Source organism: Anguilla anguilla, chromosome 13 (genome assembly GCF_013347855.1).
Source record: "Anguilla anguilla isolate fAngAng1 chromosome 13, fAngAng1.pri, whole genome shotgun sequence".
NCBI lineage: Eukaryota > Metazoa > Chordata > Actinopteri > Anguilliformes > Anguillidae > Anguilla > Anguilla anguilla.
Window position 1 is genome coordinate 11,233,211 of NC_049213.1, and position 20,972 is coordinate 11,254,182.

Below are 20,972 nucleotides of genomic sequence, written 5' to 3' on the forward strand. Positions count from 1 at the left end.
AAAATGTAGCATTTCCTTAGATGTGCACAACTCTTGTTCAGCAGCTGGTCAATGGACAAAAATAGAGATCCTCAAACAATTTTCATCATTATCTTTTCAAATATAAGACACGGCACTCTGGTATACCAATAATTCAGTGCAGTGTTATCATGAATGCAGAAAAGATTACTTGAAAGTAACATTTGAATAAAATACCTCCTCTACGGACAACGAGTGAGGGATTTTCACCACCTTCACAGCATCCCTAAAGACAGAGAACAAGCAAAAGCCTTAGACAACGAATGAGCCGCCTTCTTTGGACATGGATCTAGCCTGCCACCTACTGGTCACAAAATGAACAACACAACAAGAGAATTTCTATGGTTTCATAGGTGCATTTTTTCCGGCAAATTTCTTAAACATCAGCGCAACACACTAATCTTGTCTTTGCTGCAGACGTGCTGCATTTGCAATTGTGCAATTTGCCAGTTAAACATGGTGTTATTACTACATAATTTTAGCAACTGCAGCAACTCTGGTATGCTCAATACAGATTCGCTGCCCCGGATTCTTTGGAAAAGTTCTTAGGATTGCCAAACATTTCCTGAATCAAACAAACAAATAAACACTGACTGTGCAGGAGCAGCTTCCACAGCCATCTGCGGTTTCTGTTTCGAAGTTTCCCCCACTTTTGGAATATCCTCCTACAGACAAATATACGAGGTACAGTTAGTCATATGGCACATGTGAAAAAACTGGAGCGCAATTGGCAAAGTACTACAGAACACTGAAGAAGAGAAGCTGATGGGAGGTGTAGTCCGGAGCTATATACCAGGCTCTGGACTTCACCTCCCATTATGCTCCATCACATGAAATGTCCTCATTTGGATATGGCCATGTTCAAATTCATTAAACAGGCTTCTGGGTTCCTTACATTACTTCCTTTCCTGAATTCTTCCTGTTCTCATCACACAAAATAAAGTAAATGAAGGAGAAGCAGAGAGGAGGACATGAGAGCAGAACAAAGCTTTTATAAGAACTGGGACACCCTCGTTCATCTCAGTATCATTTTGCTGTATCATTTATTTTGACGTTGAAACCCCTTATCTAAACAAATAATATTTCGACCTCACTTTATAAACGATGCTTTGGGACACTTCCGGTTATGTTAATATGTTTAAACGGTGGTATTACAAATTGCACTTTGTTTAATGATTGATTTAATATAATTGGACATTAGCTACATTGACGAATTAGCTACAATTAATTAGCTACTTTTGACAATCTTTCTGTCACCAGCCATATGTTCATGTTATCACACATTTCTGCAAAGCATGGCCCTTTGTGACCCGTCATAGTGGTTTGCTAAATGAATCCTTCCTTCATTTCCTTTCCATCCTTAATTATACTGACACGTCAAGTGTTCTGCGCTCGCCTGCGTGTTTCTTAATGGACAGGAGCTCCCACCAATGAGCGCAAACGCAGGGACGCAAACACAACCGGACATTCGAAATTGGGAGAGAAAAGGTATTTACAAGTGTTAATATAAATTGTTAGCAGCCTTTTGACCAATTGCGTGTTTATTTAAAAAGCTACACATTGTTTTCAATATAAAACACAGTTCCACATTGTTTCCATGCCCATTGTAATACCAGATGTGATTCCACTCATTAAACTGTCATTGCTCTGCAGAAGGCGGCAAAATAAACCTAAAATATATTCCCCCAAAAAATCCGGTAAAATAACTGAACTGCCTATCAATTTAAAATAGCCACAGTAATTTAAGACAGGCTAAATTAAGACACTGTTTGCACTTGTTTTCCAGTCCGCATTTCAGTAATCCTCCACAAACTGAATTCAATAAATACACAAAAGTCTAGTGAACCAGCCTACCTCTGTGTCTTCTCCCAAAACCTCTTCCTCATTTATCTCCTCATCTCCTGTTTTGAGACAGATTTCAGCAGATATACATTTCACAGTTGTACAGTAATTTCACCTTGTGAGACAGTGTAAAGGTACACATATTTATACAGAGCCATTCAGCACAGGACTTTTGGTTCAGCATGCGCTGTGAACCAATTTGCAGTCTTGCTTTAATGCACGAGTGGAACTTTCATATTATTATTTTTTACCTTTGTTTTAAGAAAAACCATATTCATGTGTTAAAGTGCCTTACCCGGTTTAGCAAGAAATTATGGCCAGTTAGCCATTGATTTCATTTGCAAAATAAATTAAAAGCAATTTTATAATGTGCATTGGACAGCGCGCCCAGCGCCGGAAATGCGGCGTGACGCAGAGCGCTCGGGCCTCACCGTGCTCCTCCAGATATGCTTGTAGCCTGGCGATCAGCTCCCCTTTGTTCCCTTTGATTTCCAGTCCCCTGACCGCACATTCCTGCTTCAGTTCAGCCAACTGGAGATGAAGAGCGCACGGATAACAGTCACCCTCACCGCATTCTAATTCCATCTCCGGTTACTGGATGAAAGTTCTGCGGTATATGCGATTGCAACCCACATCTAAAAAAAGGGTGCAGACACAATAAAATACAAATTCCAATACTACTAATTCTAATAATAATAATAACAAAAAGAAATGGAATATAACCACTTTAGTAACAACTTTAGTCACAACTCCCTAATCAGTGCCGGATACGTTAAAGGTGTTGAGGGTTTGATTGAAAAGAAGTTCTCCTGAACAACACCTTACGCCAACCTCACAACAACTGGTCAACATCCCTACTGTACATCTCTACTGTGTGAGAAATGTGACAGATATCCAGGCAGTATTACACATGTCCGTTTGCACATGCAGTAATCTATTCCTTACGTTTAAACATTAAACAAATTCTTTGTTTACAAACTTGAGCCACTTGAGTATAGTCGTTTGTACAGACACTTGTACGAAGTATTATATTACAGTATTATATGCGGGGGAAAGGGGGCACAAGACACAGCTTTCTGGCATGATAGACGTTTAAACCGTAACTTCATAAGCATTGATAATCTACATAAACCAACCACAAAGCCTGGCTTCCAGTAAGATTAATTAGTTGAAGTTATACTACAGAGGAATTCAGTTACGCCTTTCGGTTGGTTCAACGAAACTTTTCGTGTTTACGTTCATACTGGGCATTAACTAACGAGGCAACAAATGTTCCCAACAAAGCAGGCATTAGTCAGTACGTTCAATATTAAAACGTTTGCTGTTGATTTATAATGAAATAGTAAGTAACGTTAACAATTCTCTTTGTAAACCACGTTGTGCTAACAGTGCTGGAAATGCCTGCTAGCTACATTCAATTAATTAATTATCACCTATATTCACGTGTTTTGTCAAACGTTATTTCTCCCAAAAAACTGAATCAGGAAAATATTCTGATGGGTAATGATGGAAAAAAACAACTGATGTTACCGTTAGCCAAGTTGGTTAGCTAGATAGCACCATTTGTAGCTAGCTATCTAGCAACACATCAGAAACAATTATTGGTAGCTATCCAAATGAGCTAAACAATGTTAGTTCGTATGCACATCACAAGATAACGTTAGACTATATATCAAGCTAAACTGACAGACTAGCGTTGACGTTACTTTGTTGGATATTTAAAAAAACGTTTAATATTTTCTTAAATTCTCCAGAGTAACGAAGAAACCACACGTTAGTTAACTAGCTTGTAAACTAGATCAGGCTAGACAATTTACGTTCACCGTTAGCTCTAGCTAGCTAGCTAACAAACGTTAACAAATATTCTATGGCAGAACTGCTGTTTGGTGTTTGAATTAATTTTGCATTTCATTGAGTAAAACCAGGCTATGAAGCATAATGGAAAAATATAACCAGTAGCTATGATATTTTAAAGGATAGCTTGCTGGGGGAGTTATCTGGGTTATCGTTTTAAAAGTACAATTCGTTTTAAAATCAGTTTTCCCACCTTCAGTTTTTGAAGCTCAACAACCTCCGCCATCTTGTTATAATCCAGTATGTTCCTATTGGATGTTTTTACCTCTGAACAGTCTGCGACTGCGTCTACAGTTCGGCTGTACGTCTTTCCTCTTGTTCTTTGGATTTGTTTAACTGCGGTTTGACAACAGCCAGACGTGCATTACCACCTCCCATTGATCTGGAGTGTGAACCAAGGATATTTACAGGCTATTTGGGAATCACTCCCCCCCCCCCACCCAAAAAAATAAAAATAAATATCGAATTATTTGAATCAACCCCTTTGCTTTTAAGTAACATGAAAATTTGCAGGCCTCTATCCCCCGTAGATATCCTCCCTATCTTTTGTAAACTTCTTCTCAAAATACCTCTTTCTCTCCTGTATTTGCTACAATCATTAATGATGTAAAAAACAATATCTTCTTCTGCACAAATTCACGCCTACCTGATTCGTGCTTCAAGTTAGTCTGGCTATGACATTCTCCACCTTCCGGTCTCCCCCTCCAACACTTGTACTCCCAACCAGTGCATTAATGGCAAATAAATGGAGCTAATACTCCATCAAGCTCTAAGACAGGATAACTCCATTCCCTTCTCACACCACTCATGTTTTTAATCATTACCCACACTTCTTCAGTTGGAGTACTTTTACCTGTAATTTCACAATATTGCTCCCAGTGGGCCGCAATGTGTCCATATTTTTGACATTTATAGCAAGCCATAAATACAATGGTTACACTACTCAATAAACTTTTATCCTGAAATTGCAACTACATTGACAAACTATCAATCTCCTTGTCTCCAGCACCGAGTGCTCTTCACTATCTCTTCCCTGATGTATTCCTGCAATTTATCCAGATTTTCATCTACTGAAATTCCATAGATCATCCCCCTCACAGCTGGCCCATTATCAATCAGTTTGCCTAAGCAAACCTCTTTCTTCCACAGCTGCTTTAGCTTCAGTACTTTGGCCCTTTTTTCTTCATTCTTGCAAGTGATAATCACATTTCCATCATTCAATACCCTGGCTTTAGTAATTTGCTACATAATTTGCTTGCCATTTTTACCATAAGAGGGCAGGCAAGAATCACTACAGAACAAATGGGACTCTACCTTAAATTATATAATTATGTACATTAAAAATGTATATATAAAACGGCTGTAAGATGATATACTGATTTATTTTCAAAAACTTTATATTTAGGAAATTCTTCTTTTGTAATGTGCAGTTTGGTCTTTGCATCTTTGCCCTCAAAAATTCTGTCATTTTTTTTACATCAGTGGTCTATGAAGTAAACTTAATTGCACTGTTTTTTTATGGACACTGGCTTTTAAATTTGATATCATGATGATTTAAGACTTGGCCTGATTTGGTCTGATTCATTTTTGGGTCTCATGCACTGGTCTGTCTTCTGCTCTCCAGTGACAGTTATAATGTATTACAAATAAAACACTTAAATTGGAATGAAAGATAGTTGGACCACAGGTCTTAAAGCTAGTCTTAAAAATGCAGTGGTATTATTGTCATGTAATCTTCACCAATGAACTTGCTAGGACACTGACATGTGTGCCACTCACACATTGCAATAGTCGGGGATAGCATACGATGGCCCCTTAATCAGACTTGAAATAAGCTTTATCTTTTTTTTTTTTTTTTTTTTTTGTCAAGGAGGCATCGTAGCCCAAGTTCCTATACATCCTGTACCACTTTAAGTTTCTGCATTGATTACACATATCTTTGATGTTGCTGAGTATTTCTAGTATTTTGAGTCTGGAAATGAACCCACATTGTCCAGTTCATACTCTAGAAACAGTCACTTCCTCCCATAATCACTATTTCCCATAAATCCCAATGACTGGTGCCCCCAGAGCAATGGTCAGTTATGTACAACCCCAGAAGACTTACACCCACAATTACAACTGGCAGTTAGGATTAGATTCCAGATTATGAGGTGCCTCCCTGCCCCGAGGATAGACGTTTTAGATTGATATAATGATAGATATAATTTAAAAAATAAAAAAAAATGACAGGCAGCCTGAGGAAGTACATGTACACTGCAAACAAGTCCCTTTGTGTTGAAAGACGCAATTCTGTTTTTGAAACACTGTATTTCAATAAGGGCACCCTGAAATCACTCAGATCTGGCCCACTACATATATTGCACAAATGTTATGAAATATTGATGTTGACATTGCCATAATAATGGCTTAATAAGATGCCACATTGTGCTCACACTGCCCAGCCATACTCAAAGAAGATAATAGTAGAACCTCCATTCCAATCCATATCTCTTTGGGTTTACATAAATACATAGCATTTCATCAAATTGGTAGGGAAATGTGCATGCTGCAATGAGTGCAATGAGTAATGTGTTTTTCACTCATATACATCTTGGATTGATTAAAAAATAAGAAAACTATATTTTTGGTTAGATTTCAACTCATTATTATTATAAGAGAGCAATCAAATGTACCTTGAAAGAGCACATTTTCTTCATCAGTTCTTGATCATTCAGAGGTATTCCCCAACTGATCGATAAAGAGCAGAGTTTAAAGCCAAAGACCTATATCGCTTCTTTTTTTGTCCAGGGATTAGTAAAACTGTCAGTCAGTGTCCTCACTGGTTAGGCTATGGTTGCTGAAAAGGTGAATGGCCAATCATGGGCAGTCCTTTTCCTTTCCTGCCTGTTGATAGGTGAGCATGGAGCAGGGGAATGTAATTACGGTGCCCTGTACGTCAGAACCCTGAGGCCGTCTCAACAGGCTCCGAGAGTATCATTCTCTTTCTGATGCATCCGGTTATTTTGTGAACACAACCCCGCATTTTCCTTGTGTCTAATATTTGATGGAGTACTTTTGTATTTCCATATTTTACGGTTTATTTGAAACATTTTGATACTTCTGTGGCAGTTACACATTTCCTTTCATTTTTCTTTTATTTTTCTCTCAGTATTCAGTCATTCTGGGTAAAGGCATTTTATTAATGTCAGACAAACTTGCCAATTATGACAAAGTGCAGTGCCCGAGTTTCATTTGGAAATGCATAACTATCAGCAAGTTCCAGTAAATGTCACCAGATTGTGGTCATTTTTGCCCACATATGGTAAAATTGGTCATTTAAATAAGCTATTAATTAATGGGCAGGTTAATTTATACTGAAATGTAAAATGGATGAAAAATGGCCAGAAGTGGCTGAAGACAAGCAGCTTATGGCTTAAAGTGTGTCATTATCACAGCTCAGTATAGCAGCATAGCGTGGTGCACCTTACTGGATTTAACTCGACATCAGATGAGCACGCTACATGTACCAGAGCTCACTAATGGGTTTAGTTGGTTTCAGACATGAAATCGCTGTTACAATCTGTTAAGTCTCAGAAAGGTTCAATTTACGCATAATTTAATCACGCTGCAGTGCAAACGATCAACCCTTAATAACTGTGTACCCTAGCAAAAGAACACAACCATTTTTTGCTGTCTTTTTGACTAGTTTCTAAACTCTGTCCTAAACCTTGAGCCACTGTCAAATCCATTTAACATTTTCTGTGTAAGGGTGGTTAGCCCATCTACTCCAGTATCATGACACTGCAGCTTCATCTGCAAACCATCTGTTTGCATATGCATTCTATAAATAAGTAACACACCTGACATCAATAATGCAAATATTGCTCAGGATGACCCTAGAGCATGCAAAATAAAAACAGTATCTGCATACTAGTTTGTAAAAAAAAAAAAAAAAAAAAGGAGGTGATGCACTTCTGAACTTCAATGTTTTAAAATACAAATAGGTGAAATTGAAAGCACTCTGAATGTCACTGCCATGCAATCTGCAAAAGGAAGATTTGTGTTCAAAAATATGAATTTTCAATTGTCTCCTCATCTTTCAGACAGAGACTACATGAGTATCTGCATCTAAGATCGTGCAGAGACCATATAGAACATGTTGGTAATCTGACCGGATATATCTGTTTCCCATACCCGTTGGATGAAAAATAACGATCTGAAATGTACTGTAAGAATATACACAGTCTGAAACTGTTTATTATTAACCTTCTTCAAATGTTAATAAGAGGTTGTTATTAATCACATGCATGCCAATATTGACATGTGATAGACACACACACATGCGCACATGCACGCATGCATACACACACACACACACACAAACATAAGCACACGCAAGCACACACGCACAGACACAAACACAGACACAGACACACACACACATGCACGCAACCAAGGAGATTTCAGGGCCAAAAAGTATATATATATAATTTTTTTGTGGGTTTGTTCTCCACAATTTTAGCACCATTATGTTTGGGTCAAATCAAAGGGTGTGTTCAATCACGTCCTTAGTGCAGGTGTAAGACAGCATCCAGGCTTGATCTTGATACTAGGATTTGTATTTCCTTTGGGGTCTGTTATTGGTGTTTGTCAACATGAGGACCAGAATTGTGCCAATGAAAGTCAAGGAAGATATTGTGAGGCTGAAAACAGTCAGAGACATATGCATTAGGCTTACCAAGATCAACTGTTTGGAACATCATTAAGAAGAAAGAGAGCACCGGTGAGCTCAGTAATTACAAAGGACCTGGTAGGTCAAGGGAGACCTCTACAGTTGATGACCAAATAATTTTCACCATGGAGAAGAAAAACCCCCAAACACCTTCTGACAGGTCAGAAACACTCTTCAGAAGGCAGGCGTGGGCATGTTAGCGACTCACCAAACTATTCATCCTGGAAGAGACCACTCCCATCAGGTTTTTGCACCACTGAACTCTCAAATGTACATTCATCTTTGTAATGAGAGGTTTATGCACTGCAAACCTACTATAATATCTCTCTCTATGTAGTTGTCAACAGACTTCTTGCTGACACAGTCTGATCATGTCCTGCATTGACATTCTCAGTCACCTGAAGAAGAGTTGTTTTCTTTTGTTTTTCTGTTTTTCCTTACATATCACACCAATGCAGGAGCATCACGGTCATCATACGTTTTCATCCACAGTTTCCAACCCTATTTACTGATGTCTTGCCCATATATCTAAATGCAGATGCTGCGGTAGTCACTGTTCCTATTGAAACCTTAGCCAGTTGGGCAGTGTAGCTTTTTGGTTCACTTGTTAAAAATAATAGTAAAAAAAAAAACATAGACTAACAAATATTTGGTTTATGCCAGCACTTGTGTGAATACGATGTTAAACGAACCAAAGTTGGAAAAAATGTTATTTGACTTAAATTTATGCTTATTCTAGATGCCAGACTACTTCAATCAGATGTTGTTATTGGCAGATAGCTAAATGTTTTATGGAAAGAATTACTGCTTGTGGGACTGGAGAAGTTGTGGTGATGAAATCGCTAAAAGAAGAAGAAGAAGAAGAAGAAGAAGGAGGAGGAAGGCACAAAATAATCCAAGTGTGGACGTGTGAAGTTGTATCTGAATTCTGTGTTTACATGAGGTCAGAAGGGACACATTAATATTCTTAAGGGCTGAGAGTCTGTGCTCATTATTTCTTTATGAAGCCCTGAAAAGTGCCAAACTTTTCTAGGCTGTATAGGCTAGAATATGGGAAATGCCTTGCTAAACCGTAACTTGGTAGATGGCATAACTGCCATCCCAATATTTATAGAAATGGATGAAACTGATAAGATTCATCCATTTCTATAAATGACACAGCCACAGATCTTTGGGCTTGTGGATTTCATATTCTTTTGTAGCCTATACTCATGAGCAGCATATGGTGTTGGGGCAACAAAAGATTCGACCTGTCAGGATCTTGCAAGAGCTTAAAGATGCTTTAGTCTCATTGAACTTGTTAAACTGAAAATATAGTGCATTTTGCACCTGTACCTTTAAGAAAATATGCATTTTAGCATGAACAATAATGGAACGAGAAACACAAAAATATCTCTGAATTTATGGTCACAAACATACCGCGGAGATCAGCCTGTAGTTTCAAACGAGTTTTACAGGAAAGGATTAATTGTCACGACCATGGATGCATAAGCAGGCGACCTAGATCCTTGAACAAAGATCCCGTTTGCTCAAGTTATACCTAGCTTCTCAATGAGAAATCGTTTTCAATGTTTTGTTCTGTCTTTCAGTAGAACAAAATCATTTCTGTGGATCCAAGGTGGCACCCACCACCTGTTTCGTCATCGTTTCCGTAAATGGGTTTTAGCATTACGAAAACGGTTGGCCTGCATGCATATTTCATAGCTGTTGGTAGTGATTTCTGGCATTAGAGGTTGGCGAAGTCGATAAACTGGCATTCTGCCACACAAAGTAGGCTACTCGCCGTTCATAGCCTATGGGAAGTTAAGAGTGAAGCAACCACTGAGAGAGAACGCTACGCCCAGTTACATGTTCTTCGGTGAAAGCCTCCCACAAACAGGGCGAGACTCCATTCCAATGTTTCGCCTACTGGCAGCGTAGTCCTTCAACAAAGGAGGCTCGTTCCGTCGCAAACCACCAATACTTTAAAACAACAATATACATTTAAACTGCGATTCTTAAAGTGGTACATATTTAATAATGCACTCCGGGTCCTTGGAAAAAGTGGGGACACCGAGAAAACGGACTCTTTCTCGGGGAATGAGTGAAGATGAGTCCCTTCGGCACTTAATCAAAGAGGTAAGAGGGACTATCTTTGCATTTTATGCCAATACTTGGTTATGTTTGTCTGACCAGATATTTGATTTCGTCTATTGTGTTTTATGCAAAAATATAGCCTGATCGCCTACGAAAGATGAAGCATTATTACACAGAATAGGTTAAACAACAGTTCGTGTTGTCGATTCACTATTGTTGCGTGGTAATTCAGCATACACGAACCATATCGTTTCAGTTCGTTACATACGGCTTGATGATTAAATATAGGCTAAGCACACCCTGATACTTCCTTTGGGAAAATTATATGATTGAAGTCAGGTAGCCTACGACACCGAAATGGCAACAATCCGCGATTATTGGGTTATGTTGCCGCAATCTGATTACCTTTTGGAAGGTTCGCTTGTTAAAAATAATTGTTTAAAAAACCATAGACTGACACACATTTGGTTTATGCCGAAGACGATGTGAAACGGACGAATCAAGTTGTAAAAAATGTTATTTGACTTAAATGTATTCTTATTCTAGACCCTATTTGGAAATAGATTGCGACGTCACTTTGATTTTTCTTTTTTTGTATGTTCAGTCACCATTAGATTACGTGCATGCTTTACCGGAAAATCACTTTGCTAAGCGCAAGTTTACAGGGCCTATGTGTGTGGCATAAGTACTGAACTTCAAATGGACTTCAGTTCTTAGTAACTCACACTTCTACCCTCAGTTTATATGAATTTTGTATTGCAATGTCTGTGTGCACTTGCCATTTAATCGGGCCACTCGTAGCCTACCTGTAGTTTTCCAGCGACCGAAGAAGGCAGTCGTTGAGCCATTTGTCATGAAAGGTGTGCACTTAGTCTAGTCACGTTTTTTGACGTTCGGGGGAAACGTGTGTCGTGTTGTGACAGGATAGAATTTCAAAGGCACGGTGGAATGCTGTAAAGGTTCACGAATATATCATTTACATATTAAGTTAGGCTACTCAAACCGGTACTCCTGACTAACTTATACTGGCAAATGTTATTAATTTCCTCATAATTGTCGGAGAAATCAACATTTTCTCCCCAAAAAAAGGAAGCGTTTCAACGTAGAAACAGTATCAATACATTCCAGAAAATTGGTTATTGTTAAATTGTTGTCACATGCCATGGTCCCTTTAACGAAAGTTACAAACAGTTGTAGCACATTCATTAATTGATCATTGATATTGTCAGAACACAAAGATATTGTGCTACCAGTGAAGATCTCTGTTAAGGCATCTCAAATGGCAGCACTGAGTATTAGTACCAGTATTATTATTACAGAACTGTTGCTGTCCATTGTTTATCCCTTTTTGCTACCTTACAGACAGGCCCATTTGAAACAGATGGGCTGAGCAGGAAGGATGAGTGCCTGTGCCGTTGAGATTAGTTCTATTAATATGTGCCCACCATGGGAACCTCTCCCATAAGTGTTGAGCCATTTCCCTTTTTTCCTTTCCAAGTTGGACCCAGCTCCCTGCCAGAGATACTTGTTTGTGCAAATTGTTTCCTTGCCAGCGCTTTGCAGTCTCTGCTTAGGAAGGTTGCACGTACAGTGAGGCGACAGGTAGACGCTGCAGCGGTCTGTAGCAGGACGGAAAAGCTGAGTTCCTGTGTTTTCGTGTTTCTGCTCCGTCTACCAGGCAGAGGGTTCCGCCAAGCGCCTAACCCGCACCGACAGCAAATTGGGCTCCCTCAAGAAGCCGCCCCAGGGAGAAAAGCAGGTGAGGCTGCAAAAACCTTTTTATACAAATCATGTTTTTGTCTAAAAATGCTAACGCACTGTAAATATGAGGACTCTGCAGTACGTCTGATTCAGTTGCATTACATTACAGGTATTTAGCAGACGCTCCTATGCAGAGTGACTTACACAACATATACATTGCATCCATTTATACAGCAGGATATGTACTGAAGCAATGCAGGTTAAGTACCTTGCTCAAGAGTACAACGGCAGTGTCCCACCTGGGAATCGTGACTGTGACCTTTAGGTTACAAGACTAGTTCGTTATACAACACTGCTGCCCAAGTTGTGTTTTGGACTGCATCAGCATGCTTCAGTTCCCTTTGTGTGCCACTGTGAGTTGACGCAATTATGAAAGAGGTCATAACCTGTCATAACCACAGCTGGCTGCGGTTTCCCATTTCACACAGCTAGATACCACAGGTGGGGAAATTAATCTTCTGCAAGACTGATCAGTTGTCATGTCATCAACCATTTTTATTTTAAATTCTGTATTTCACCCATTTACCAATGTTCAGCCATCAATCTAATGCCCTACAACAATGCACTCTGGGTTTTGTTGTCCACCTTAAAATCAGCAGTCAATTTAGAATTTACAGGTTAGTCAGATGCCTTTAACCAAAGCAAATTACAAAAGAAATTGAGATCCAAGACATAAGGTGCGCTTAGTTTACTGAGTAATCAGTTCCTTTAATTCATTTATTAATTGCTGAATAATGGCACAGTGGGTTTGTGATAGGGCAAGCAGCAGATGATATTTATTAAGAACAAAATACTGTTCTTAAATCACATGACTTCTTCGTTAGATACATGCACATAAACCATCATGGAATTGAGCCCCCCAGCAGCACATTCTACTGGGGCCCTTGCTGCTAGTGGAATGAGGCTCTCTAATATTCGGATGAAGTCTGGACCAGTCGGTGCTGACTGGTCTGGAGTCCCAGGGGGGCTGTGAATATTTGGCCTGGGGAGAGCAGTGTTGGAGTCATTTACATTTCGATGAACTGAACTGAATTGAAAAATCCTCATAGAACGTAGCTGTTTGACAGTCCATGAATTGAATTTCATTTGATTTCCTGAATTGAAATGGAATTGAATCCAACACTGGGGGTGACAGTAAGCAGGTTGTCCCCTAGCACTTCACTCGATAGTGACACTGCTGGTTGAGCGGGTACAGCAGTCCAATAATAAAATTATATCTATGAACAGTTAGTGTTGTTTAGGGTTCCAGGGTTGACTGTTATAGCACCTAAAGGCAATAATTTACTTTTTATTTAAACTAAGTCTTGGCACCCTACTTGAGGCAGAACATATCCAATTCCCACCCTAATTAGGAATGTCCAATCAGCTATTTGCAACCACAGCCATGTTCATACGTGATCCACTGCCAGTTTGGGAGAGTGTAGACATCTGTAGTTCCCCTCCAAAACTTTGCTTTCCAGTGTGCTTTTTTAACACCAAAGCCCGCACAAGCTCACGCAAAGTGGAGTCGCAGGAAGACCTGCAGTGCGGCTTTGGTATGCAGCCCATAGCAACGATGTTGAGTGAAAAATAGCCTACAATGCAGTGAGGCAAACAAAAGATATTTATGTTTTGTTCTGTAGTTATTGTCACCTTGTTCACTGGGACAAATGGGGCTATTATATGACCTCATGAACAACAGATGTTGAGCATTCCCATTGGAACAGAGGCCATGTTTGTTTTGTTATAAAACTTTTATACATATTTAAAAATTTTATAAACCAGAGCATAATTCATGTGTCGCAAGGGAGGATTTTCTGTCCGCAGCAGAATTAAGAGGTCTGTACTCAGCAGTTACTGTGCCCCCAGGACCAAGGCAACGCTGCAGACTGCTGCAGGGACGGGGCTACTCTTGGTCTCCAGCAGTTTGACATCTCAGATCCTTGGTAGTAGCCAATTTTAGCCCACTTATAATAAGACCTGGAACAGCTCGAACTGCTGTGCATCAGCTTTCATTGCTTTTGTGCGTTGTCTGCACAGTGTGCTAGAATTTTCAAGGATATCAGATTGAATAGATGAATCAGATGGACGGAGTGTAGCACAGTGGGTAAGGAACTGGGCTCGTAACCGAAAGGCCGCAGGTTCGATTGCCGTTGTACCCTTGAGCAAGGTACTTAACCGGAATTGCTTCAGTATATATCCAGCTGTATAAAAGGATACAATGTAAAATGCTATGTAAAAAGTTGTGTAAGTCGCTCTGGATAAGAGCGTCTGCTAAATGCCTGTAATGTAATGTAATGAATAGGTAACTGAGTATAGCACCGTACGGTTGAAATACTAATAATTGTACCTCAAAGAAGAATGTTCATAGTGGTTGAACTGTTTTTGGAATTTAAAAATCAGTTCCTGCCAATAACCACCTTGTAATAGAGCTCAATCAAGGGTGTCAAACTCCAGTCCTGGAGGGGCACAGTGGTCTTCGTTTCGTTTCAGCATGAGTGATTAAGTTGTTGATTGGATACAGAGTCCACACACCTTGTTCTCAAGGACTTTTGGCTCTCGCATGAAAGAAAAGCACAAATACCTGCGGACGCCGTGGCCCTCCTGGACTGGAGTATGACACCTCTGACCTGAAGGCATTAATATAGAGCTGTGTGTGATCCCTGGAGATGAATGTGTGGAGTAGCCAGCCAGCTCATGTAGCAGAGGCAGAAACTCTGGGGATTTTCAAGACTAGGCTTGATACGGTGTTAGATACTATCTAGTCTGTAGGTAATCAGAGCACCAATTTAGTCAAGATAATGGCAAGCATTGTTGGGCTGAATGTTCTCGTCATTATGTTATGTTATGTAAAAGCTGGGAAAATGCCCAGTTTAGTCCCAAGTGCAGTGTGAGGAGATCTGCGGACCGGATTCACACTAATCCTGACTTCATTTTTTTCACTTTGCAGGCCGAAGAGGACCCGATCAATCATTTCCCAGAAATGGTAATTATACAAGGAATTAAAGGACATCTTTCTTCTTCTTTTTTCCCGACTTGGACCCCAAACCAATTCCACCATGCTGAACGATATTGGTAATAATTTTGTCACATCTTTCTCTGTGGAGCTTTGGTCACCCCGAGAACCGCTCCACTCTACTTTGCAATGCAGGTTAATGCAAACAAGCCATGCAAACAAGCCTCAAAATGCATTCTAAATGTTTTCCACCAAACAGAAGCTCAATTAGCGTATACAAATGCTTTGAATTGATAACTCTGAGCAGTTAATGCAACAAACTTTCATAATGTTCATTTGCAGTGCTTTTTTGCACTGTGGAAACATTTCCTTACTCGCACTATGGCAGGCTGTATTCTTGCACACGGGGGGTGGGGGGGCGGTGGTGGGCTGGGGGTGGGGGTGGAGGGGCGGTACCGGTAGAGTTGAGAGTTGTTCACGACACTAACTTCCTTGGCAGCACATTGCACGCTGCTTGCCATAGTTCTCACTGAGAACAATGGTATGATTCCGATAAAAAAAGTAGTCTGTCAACTGAAACGCAAAAAAAAATGCCTGGTCATGGAGTGATGGAAACTCATGTAAATGAATGTCCCCTTCAAGCTATGCAGTTACTATTTTGAAGGAGCCTATTTTATGGGCATTTCAAGGCTCATTTGTGTGGGCCCATTAGACTGCATTGCAAAGCATATTATAGCAGCTCTCAGGGTGACCAAAGCCGCACAAAGAAATATACGAGAATATTATTATCATTACCAAACAGCATGGTGGAAATGGTCAGAAAAATGGTTCCATGTAAAAAAAAAATTAAAATTAAGTTATGCTTTAAAAGGGAGGCCTTGCATTTCATACCTAATCATTTAAAAAATAAATGTAAAAAAAAACTGATAGTTGTGGAGTTATTTTTGTCTTCCAGCAAGATAAAAGTAAACATTACCAAAATACATTATAGCATGTTTTAATTTTTTAAGCAGTCACAGATTAAACCAGCCATAGTTTCTACAGTTTCCCACTCCAAATATTAATTCTCATTATTACCAAATGAGTTGAGATTGTTCAATGCAATAATGAGGCTTCATGAAACACGTTCTTTGGCAGGGGAGTGTGCCAGTTTGTCCTGTCCCCATAAAGGGGGTTGTAGAGCTTTCTTAATTGGTTCCAGTAAAACAGGCTTTCTTGAGATTTCCACAAACCTACTCGCCCACTGACAGGATAGGCGTAATCACAGCAGACAAAGGCAGAGTGCTTTGTAACAAATAGCCGTCTAACAGTCATTTTCAGGGAACACCCCTTTAAGTGGGTTTAGTCAGCGTATGCACGTGTATGAACGTCTTGCTGTAGTCACTGACACACTTGCAGATGAGTTGAGAACATTGGTGCATGACAACATAACATTGCTGTGCCTCTGCATTTCATACCTCAGCTCACAAAAGTAACGCTATACACTATACTCCCTGTTCATGGGCTATATTGCGATGAGACCTGGCTTATATGGTCCGTATTGATAATAAACGAGCATATTGGAATGTGCAGCTGTGTCGGAATGCTTTTATTCTGCCGTGGACATGAGGCACACACTCCCGTGAGCTAGAGAGGAGCGCTACGAGTGCAAGTTCACACTGACTGGCCTGCTGACCTCTCTGGGTGATCTGCCTCCAGCTGGACCTGCAGGAGAGCTACGACGAGGTGGTGCAGGAGCTGCGGGGGCTGGAGGTCCAGCGGGAGACGCTGTTTTTCCAGGTGGACTGTCTGCAGGACGCCCTGGAGGGAGCCGAGGAGATGCTGGCGGAGGCGCGGCGAGAAGCGGACAGCGCCAACGAGGTACCTCTCCCAGTCGCTCAAATTCAGGGTCAGTATTGACCAACGAGTTACCTCTCCCAGTCGCTCAAATGAGGATCAGCTTTTGCCAACAACATACATTTCCCCAAACACGCAACCACAGGGTCAGCCTTTGCGAACAGTGTACCTTTCCCCAAACACGCAACCACAGGGTCAGCCTTTGCGAACAGTGTACCTTTCCCCAAACACGCAAACACAGGGTCAGTCTTTGCCGGGCTTTGCCGTTGCCAGGTTGTGCCGTTGCCAGGTTGTGCCGTTGCCGGGCTGTGCCGTTGCTGGGCTGTGCCGTTGCTGGGCTGTGCCGTTGCTGGGCTATGCCGTTGCCGGGCTATGCCGTTGCGTCATAGCTGGGCGGTTCCACAGCGGTTCCACAGCCCATAATCCCACGGGGCTCTTGTGTTGCAGGAGCTGGAGCGCGAGCGCCAGGCGAAGAGGCGGCTGGAGGAGTCGGTGGACTCGTTGAAGGAAATGGTGGGCGCGCTCACGGAGGAAATCCAGAGGCTTAAAGAGGTGAGCCGGGCGAGGGGAGGGGTGTTTACACAAGCGCGCAGAGCATACCAGCCTCTGTCAAGGCTAGGGAGGACTTCCTGTCTGTTCCACTGAACGCTCGACTAGTTGTGCAATCCTACCCAGGGGTCTTTGCAGCTCTTCACTCGGCCTAATGACGCCACACAGGAGCTGAAACGTTCCAGAGGATCTGACCCTCATATCAGTGATTTACTGTCCTCTTTCTGTGCAGACATGTTACAGGCCCATAAGTCCTCTGCCTGGAGGCTTGTAGCTACAGGTTCTTACACTGAATTTACCCCAAAAAAAAAAGGAACTTTTTTTCTTCTACTTCTTGTTTTACTCTATGAGAAAAGTTTTTGACTTCATAGGACATGCAGAACACAGCTGATCTACAAGTCCCTGCACTCCCTGTGCACCACGCTAGAACAGCAATAAACATTGGAGATCGGGCGCCGTGTTGTTTTTTTTAAAACTACGTGTTGCGCAAGCGGCGGACCACGGGACGCTGCTCTTTGTCGACTTTCTCGGTTCTAAAAATAAGCGTTCTCTCATTCCACTGCACATTGAACCGTGACGTTTTTTTATCTGTTTATCGAACAGATTAGCGCTCCGTCCGGAGAGACTCGTGCGCGCACACATTCTCTGCTTCAGCTCGATGGAAGGGTTTCTTTATCATGAATTTTGCTAGCAGCTCGGGTCTAGCTGGCAGCTGTGATTCTAGAGTGATGTGTTGGATGTATTCCAACAGTTGTTGCTTCACAATTCCACACTTGTGAATGAAACTGAAGGTAATCTGAGATTACCACTCGAATGCCTGCTGTCGTGATGCGGATTTGTTCAGTAAAACACAAGATGAACACAAGGTATATATGGTGTCAGTTGATATGAGCGTTTCAAAATGATATGGCAGTGATCAGTTGTGTACTGTCAGTGGAAAGAGAGCCACACTAGATGTTGCCCTGTTTAGTCATTTTTTGAGCCTGGGTACAGCAGATCAGATGATTAGAAGGGAAGTTTCCACAGTAGGATAAACAGTGCTTATCTGCGCACTTCTGCATTAATGGTGGATGATGTCAGGCCAAAAGATTTGGGCAATCCAAATGAAAAGAGAAGTAAAATTTGACATTGACATTGTGTTGTCGTGCCTCCGCAGGAGCGGTTTGCCATACCAACGGTGCCGGTGTACGCCTTGGTAACGGACAGTAGACCGGAAGAGGAAGGGGAGGAGAAACGGGAGGGGGCCAGAGAGGAAGACCGCAAGGAAGACAGGAGAAAGGAGGAGGAGCCGGAGGTGGCGGTGGACGCGCTGGAGGAGGCCAGCGAGTGGGTGGACGCCCCCGACGCCCCGCTCACCCTCGTGCGGCTGGACAGCGCCCCGAGCCCCCCGGTCCCCGGGCCCCGGGAGGGGGAGGCCGAGACCACGGCGGGGGGCATCCTGGCGTCCTTCTTCAGGAAGGGGAGGGAGGAGCAGCCCGCCGAGGGGGGGCGCCCCGCTCTCCAGGCCGCCCGCCTCGGGTCGTCGGTGGACTCGGAGGACGGCCAGGCGAGCGGGGAGGGCGAGAGCCCCGGCCCTCTGATCAAGATCCAGAGGATGTTCACCAAGACCTTCGGCCAGCCGGCCGCCGCGCAGGACGAGGCGCTCTCCCGCGAGGGCGGGGCCCCCCGGGGGGCGGAGCCTCTCCCGGGGCTGGCCGACGGCCTCGCCGGAGAGACCCCGATGTCCACGCCCGACGAATTCCCGCAAACCGTGCCGGGCTTGGGGTGGGCCCCTCCCCAGCAGGACGTCCCGGGCGAGGACCGGCAGGGCTCCGAAAGCGGGGGCGAGGACGGCGCCCGCCCGCCGGGGGATCCGCTCGGCCCGAGAGACGGCGCCGAGCCCGGGAGCCCAAAGAGCCCCGACTCCTGCGTGGTGTCGTGAGCGCAGCGCTAGCGCTAGCGCCCGGCCCGCGCGTCGCGGCGCAGTTAACGGAAGGCCCCTCGGAGACCCGCTCAGCCACTCCTCCCACCGTCAGGCCCGTGGAACTCCAGAAATGGTGGCACCGCGTTCTTTGCCGTTTCCTCCTCAGGCGCACACAATAGAATCCCAGTTTTGCACTTCAGTCTTGTCGGAAGGAATGTGCAAACAAGCACACACACACACACACACACACACAAACACACGTGCGCGCACATGCATACATTCTGTTCCCTCACTGGTGTGGGCTATTAGTCACTGAGGATCATTCCCAGCAATGACACAGTCACTCGCTTTGTACGAAAAAAAATGCGCAGACACACCAGTGTACACATTCGTGTTTTTTTTTCCCACGTTCACGTTTTTTTTCAGGGTCAAGCACTGCTGCACATTCTGTGCCCTTGCGATATTTAGTTTTTACGAAATTCCATAGATTAAGAAGAGGAATAACTTTGTGCATAATGCGCATAACTAGGTGGAGAGTACTGGCTGGAATTACAGAGCTCAGCCACAGTAAGGTTTAGCATGTCAGGACACACACGGCTGCTATCGAACTACTGAACAGTCAGGTCTTACGTTAACATTGCTGGGCAGTGTTCATTTTATGGTCTGTGTTAAGGTTAACCTAATACATTAAACTATTGGCTAGCGTGATAAAATATCTACTGTAAGTAGGTTGAAACACTGTGTTAAGTTTTGAGGCACAGTTAAGAGTTACATTTTCTCTTTTCTCAAAGTGACCTTGGATGGAAATGAAATGTTTGTATGCTTCAATTGCTGGTTGGACGGCGCGGTCTTTAAAGAGGGAGCTTTTAAGTTTTAGCGTCAGCAAATCATATCATGTGCCTTATTGTTTCTGGACATGAATTAGGTTGAATTCCTAATTCATGTCCAGGGACATTATCCAAATATTTGTGCTGTCATTGTGTCGTCTGTGTTGACACACATGGTTCAGACTGGTAACCCATCATTTGTTTTTAGCAATTTTTGCATTCCGCAGTTTACTTAGTGGTACACTTACTAAACTTCATAACTGCTTTCACCCTACAGACGTTATCGTATTTTAGTTTGCTAATTTGTTAGGTTGTTGGACACTGAAAAGGGAGGGTCAACGTGCACAAGCTTGAAAAACACGTTTATGCTGTCCACTTGAAAACAGGATTTCCAGCACTAAGTGCACTAAACATGTTACATCTTTCAGAATCACCGACACAATCACAAACATTGTTTACACCAAGTCATTTAAGAACTGTAAGCATACATGTATTTTAAACTGTATTCTTTAAAGAATAAATATTTTATGTACATAAATTAATTTGCCTTTGTGTTTACTGCATTTGAAGACCAATTTCAGAGTACTGGGGTGTGATTTAGTGCTTTAGTGATAGGTGGAATAAACAGAAGTATTTCTGGATAAAGGACATAAATCT

General features: G+C 42.3%; 2 protein-coding genes across 4 annotated transcripts in view; one reads left to right on the top strand and one right to left on the bottom strand.

Moving 5' to 3' along the window:
• sarnp (SAP domain containing ribonucleoprotein) overlaps positions 1-11,381 on the bottom strand; it is a 32,310-nt gene extending 20,929 nt beyond the window's left edge. For 2 of the 3 annotated variants that reach the window (XM_035387077.1, XM_035387075.1), the window contains exons 1-5: positions 11,311-11,381; positions 2,292-2,391; positions 1,873-1,919; positions 613-683; positions 196-244 (exon numbers count right to left, since the gene is read on the bottom strand). In XM_035387077.1, the coding sequence (XP_035242968.1) occupies positions 196-244; positions 613-683; positions 1,873-1,919; positions 2,292-2,391; positions 11,311-11,352 (309 nt within the window). In that variant the 5' untranslated portion in view covers positions 11,353-11,381. Of the gene's footprint in view, positions 1-195; positions 245-612; positions 684-1,872; positions 1,920-2,291; positions 2,392-3,907; positions 4,056-11,310 lie in introns of those variants that run through there. The other variant, XM_035387076.1, reaches the window with a different exon arrangement.
• si:ch1073-456m8.1 (eukaryotic translation initiation factor 3 subunit A) lies at positions 10,068-20,854 on the top strand. Its single transcript, XM_035387073.1, has 6 exons — positions 10,068-10,546; positions 12,183-12,263; positions 15,195-15,230; positions 16,899-17,060; positions 17,484-17,588; positions 18,742-20,854. The coding sequence occupies exons 1-6, from the start codon at positions 10,448-10,450 to the stop codon at positions 19,504-19,506; spliced, it is 1,248 nt and encodes a 415-aa protein (XP_035242964.1). The 5' UTR covers positions 10,068-10,447; the 3' UTR covers positions 19,507-20,854.
• Positions 20,855-20,972: the final 118 nt, after the last annotated feature.

What these genes read in the sequence shown, in the direction of transcription:
- si:ch1073-456m8.1 (XM_035387073.1), top strand. Translation starts at nt 10,448, where the DNA reads ATGCACTCCGGGTCCTTGGAAAAAGTGGGGACACCGAGAAAACGGACT. An exon ending in TTCGGCACTTAATCAAAGAG is followed by an intron (nt 10,547 to 12,182) that starts GTAAGAGGGACT and finishes TCCGTCTACCAG; the next exon opens with GCAGAGGGTTCCGCCAAGCG. An exon ending in TCAATCATTTCCCAGAAATG is followed by an intron (nt 15,231 to 16,898) that starts GTAATTATACAA and finishes ATCTGCCTCCAG; the next exon opens with CTGGACCTGCAGGAGAGCTA.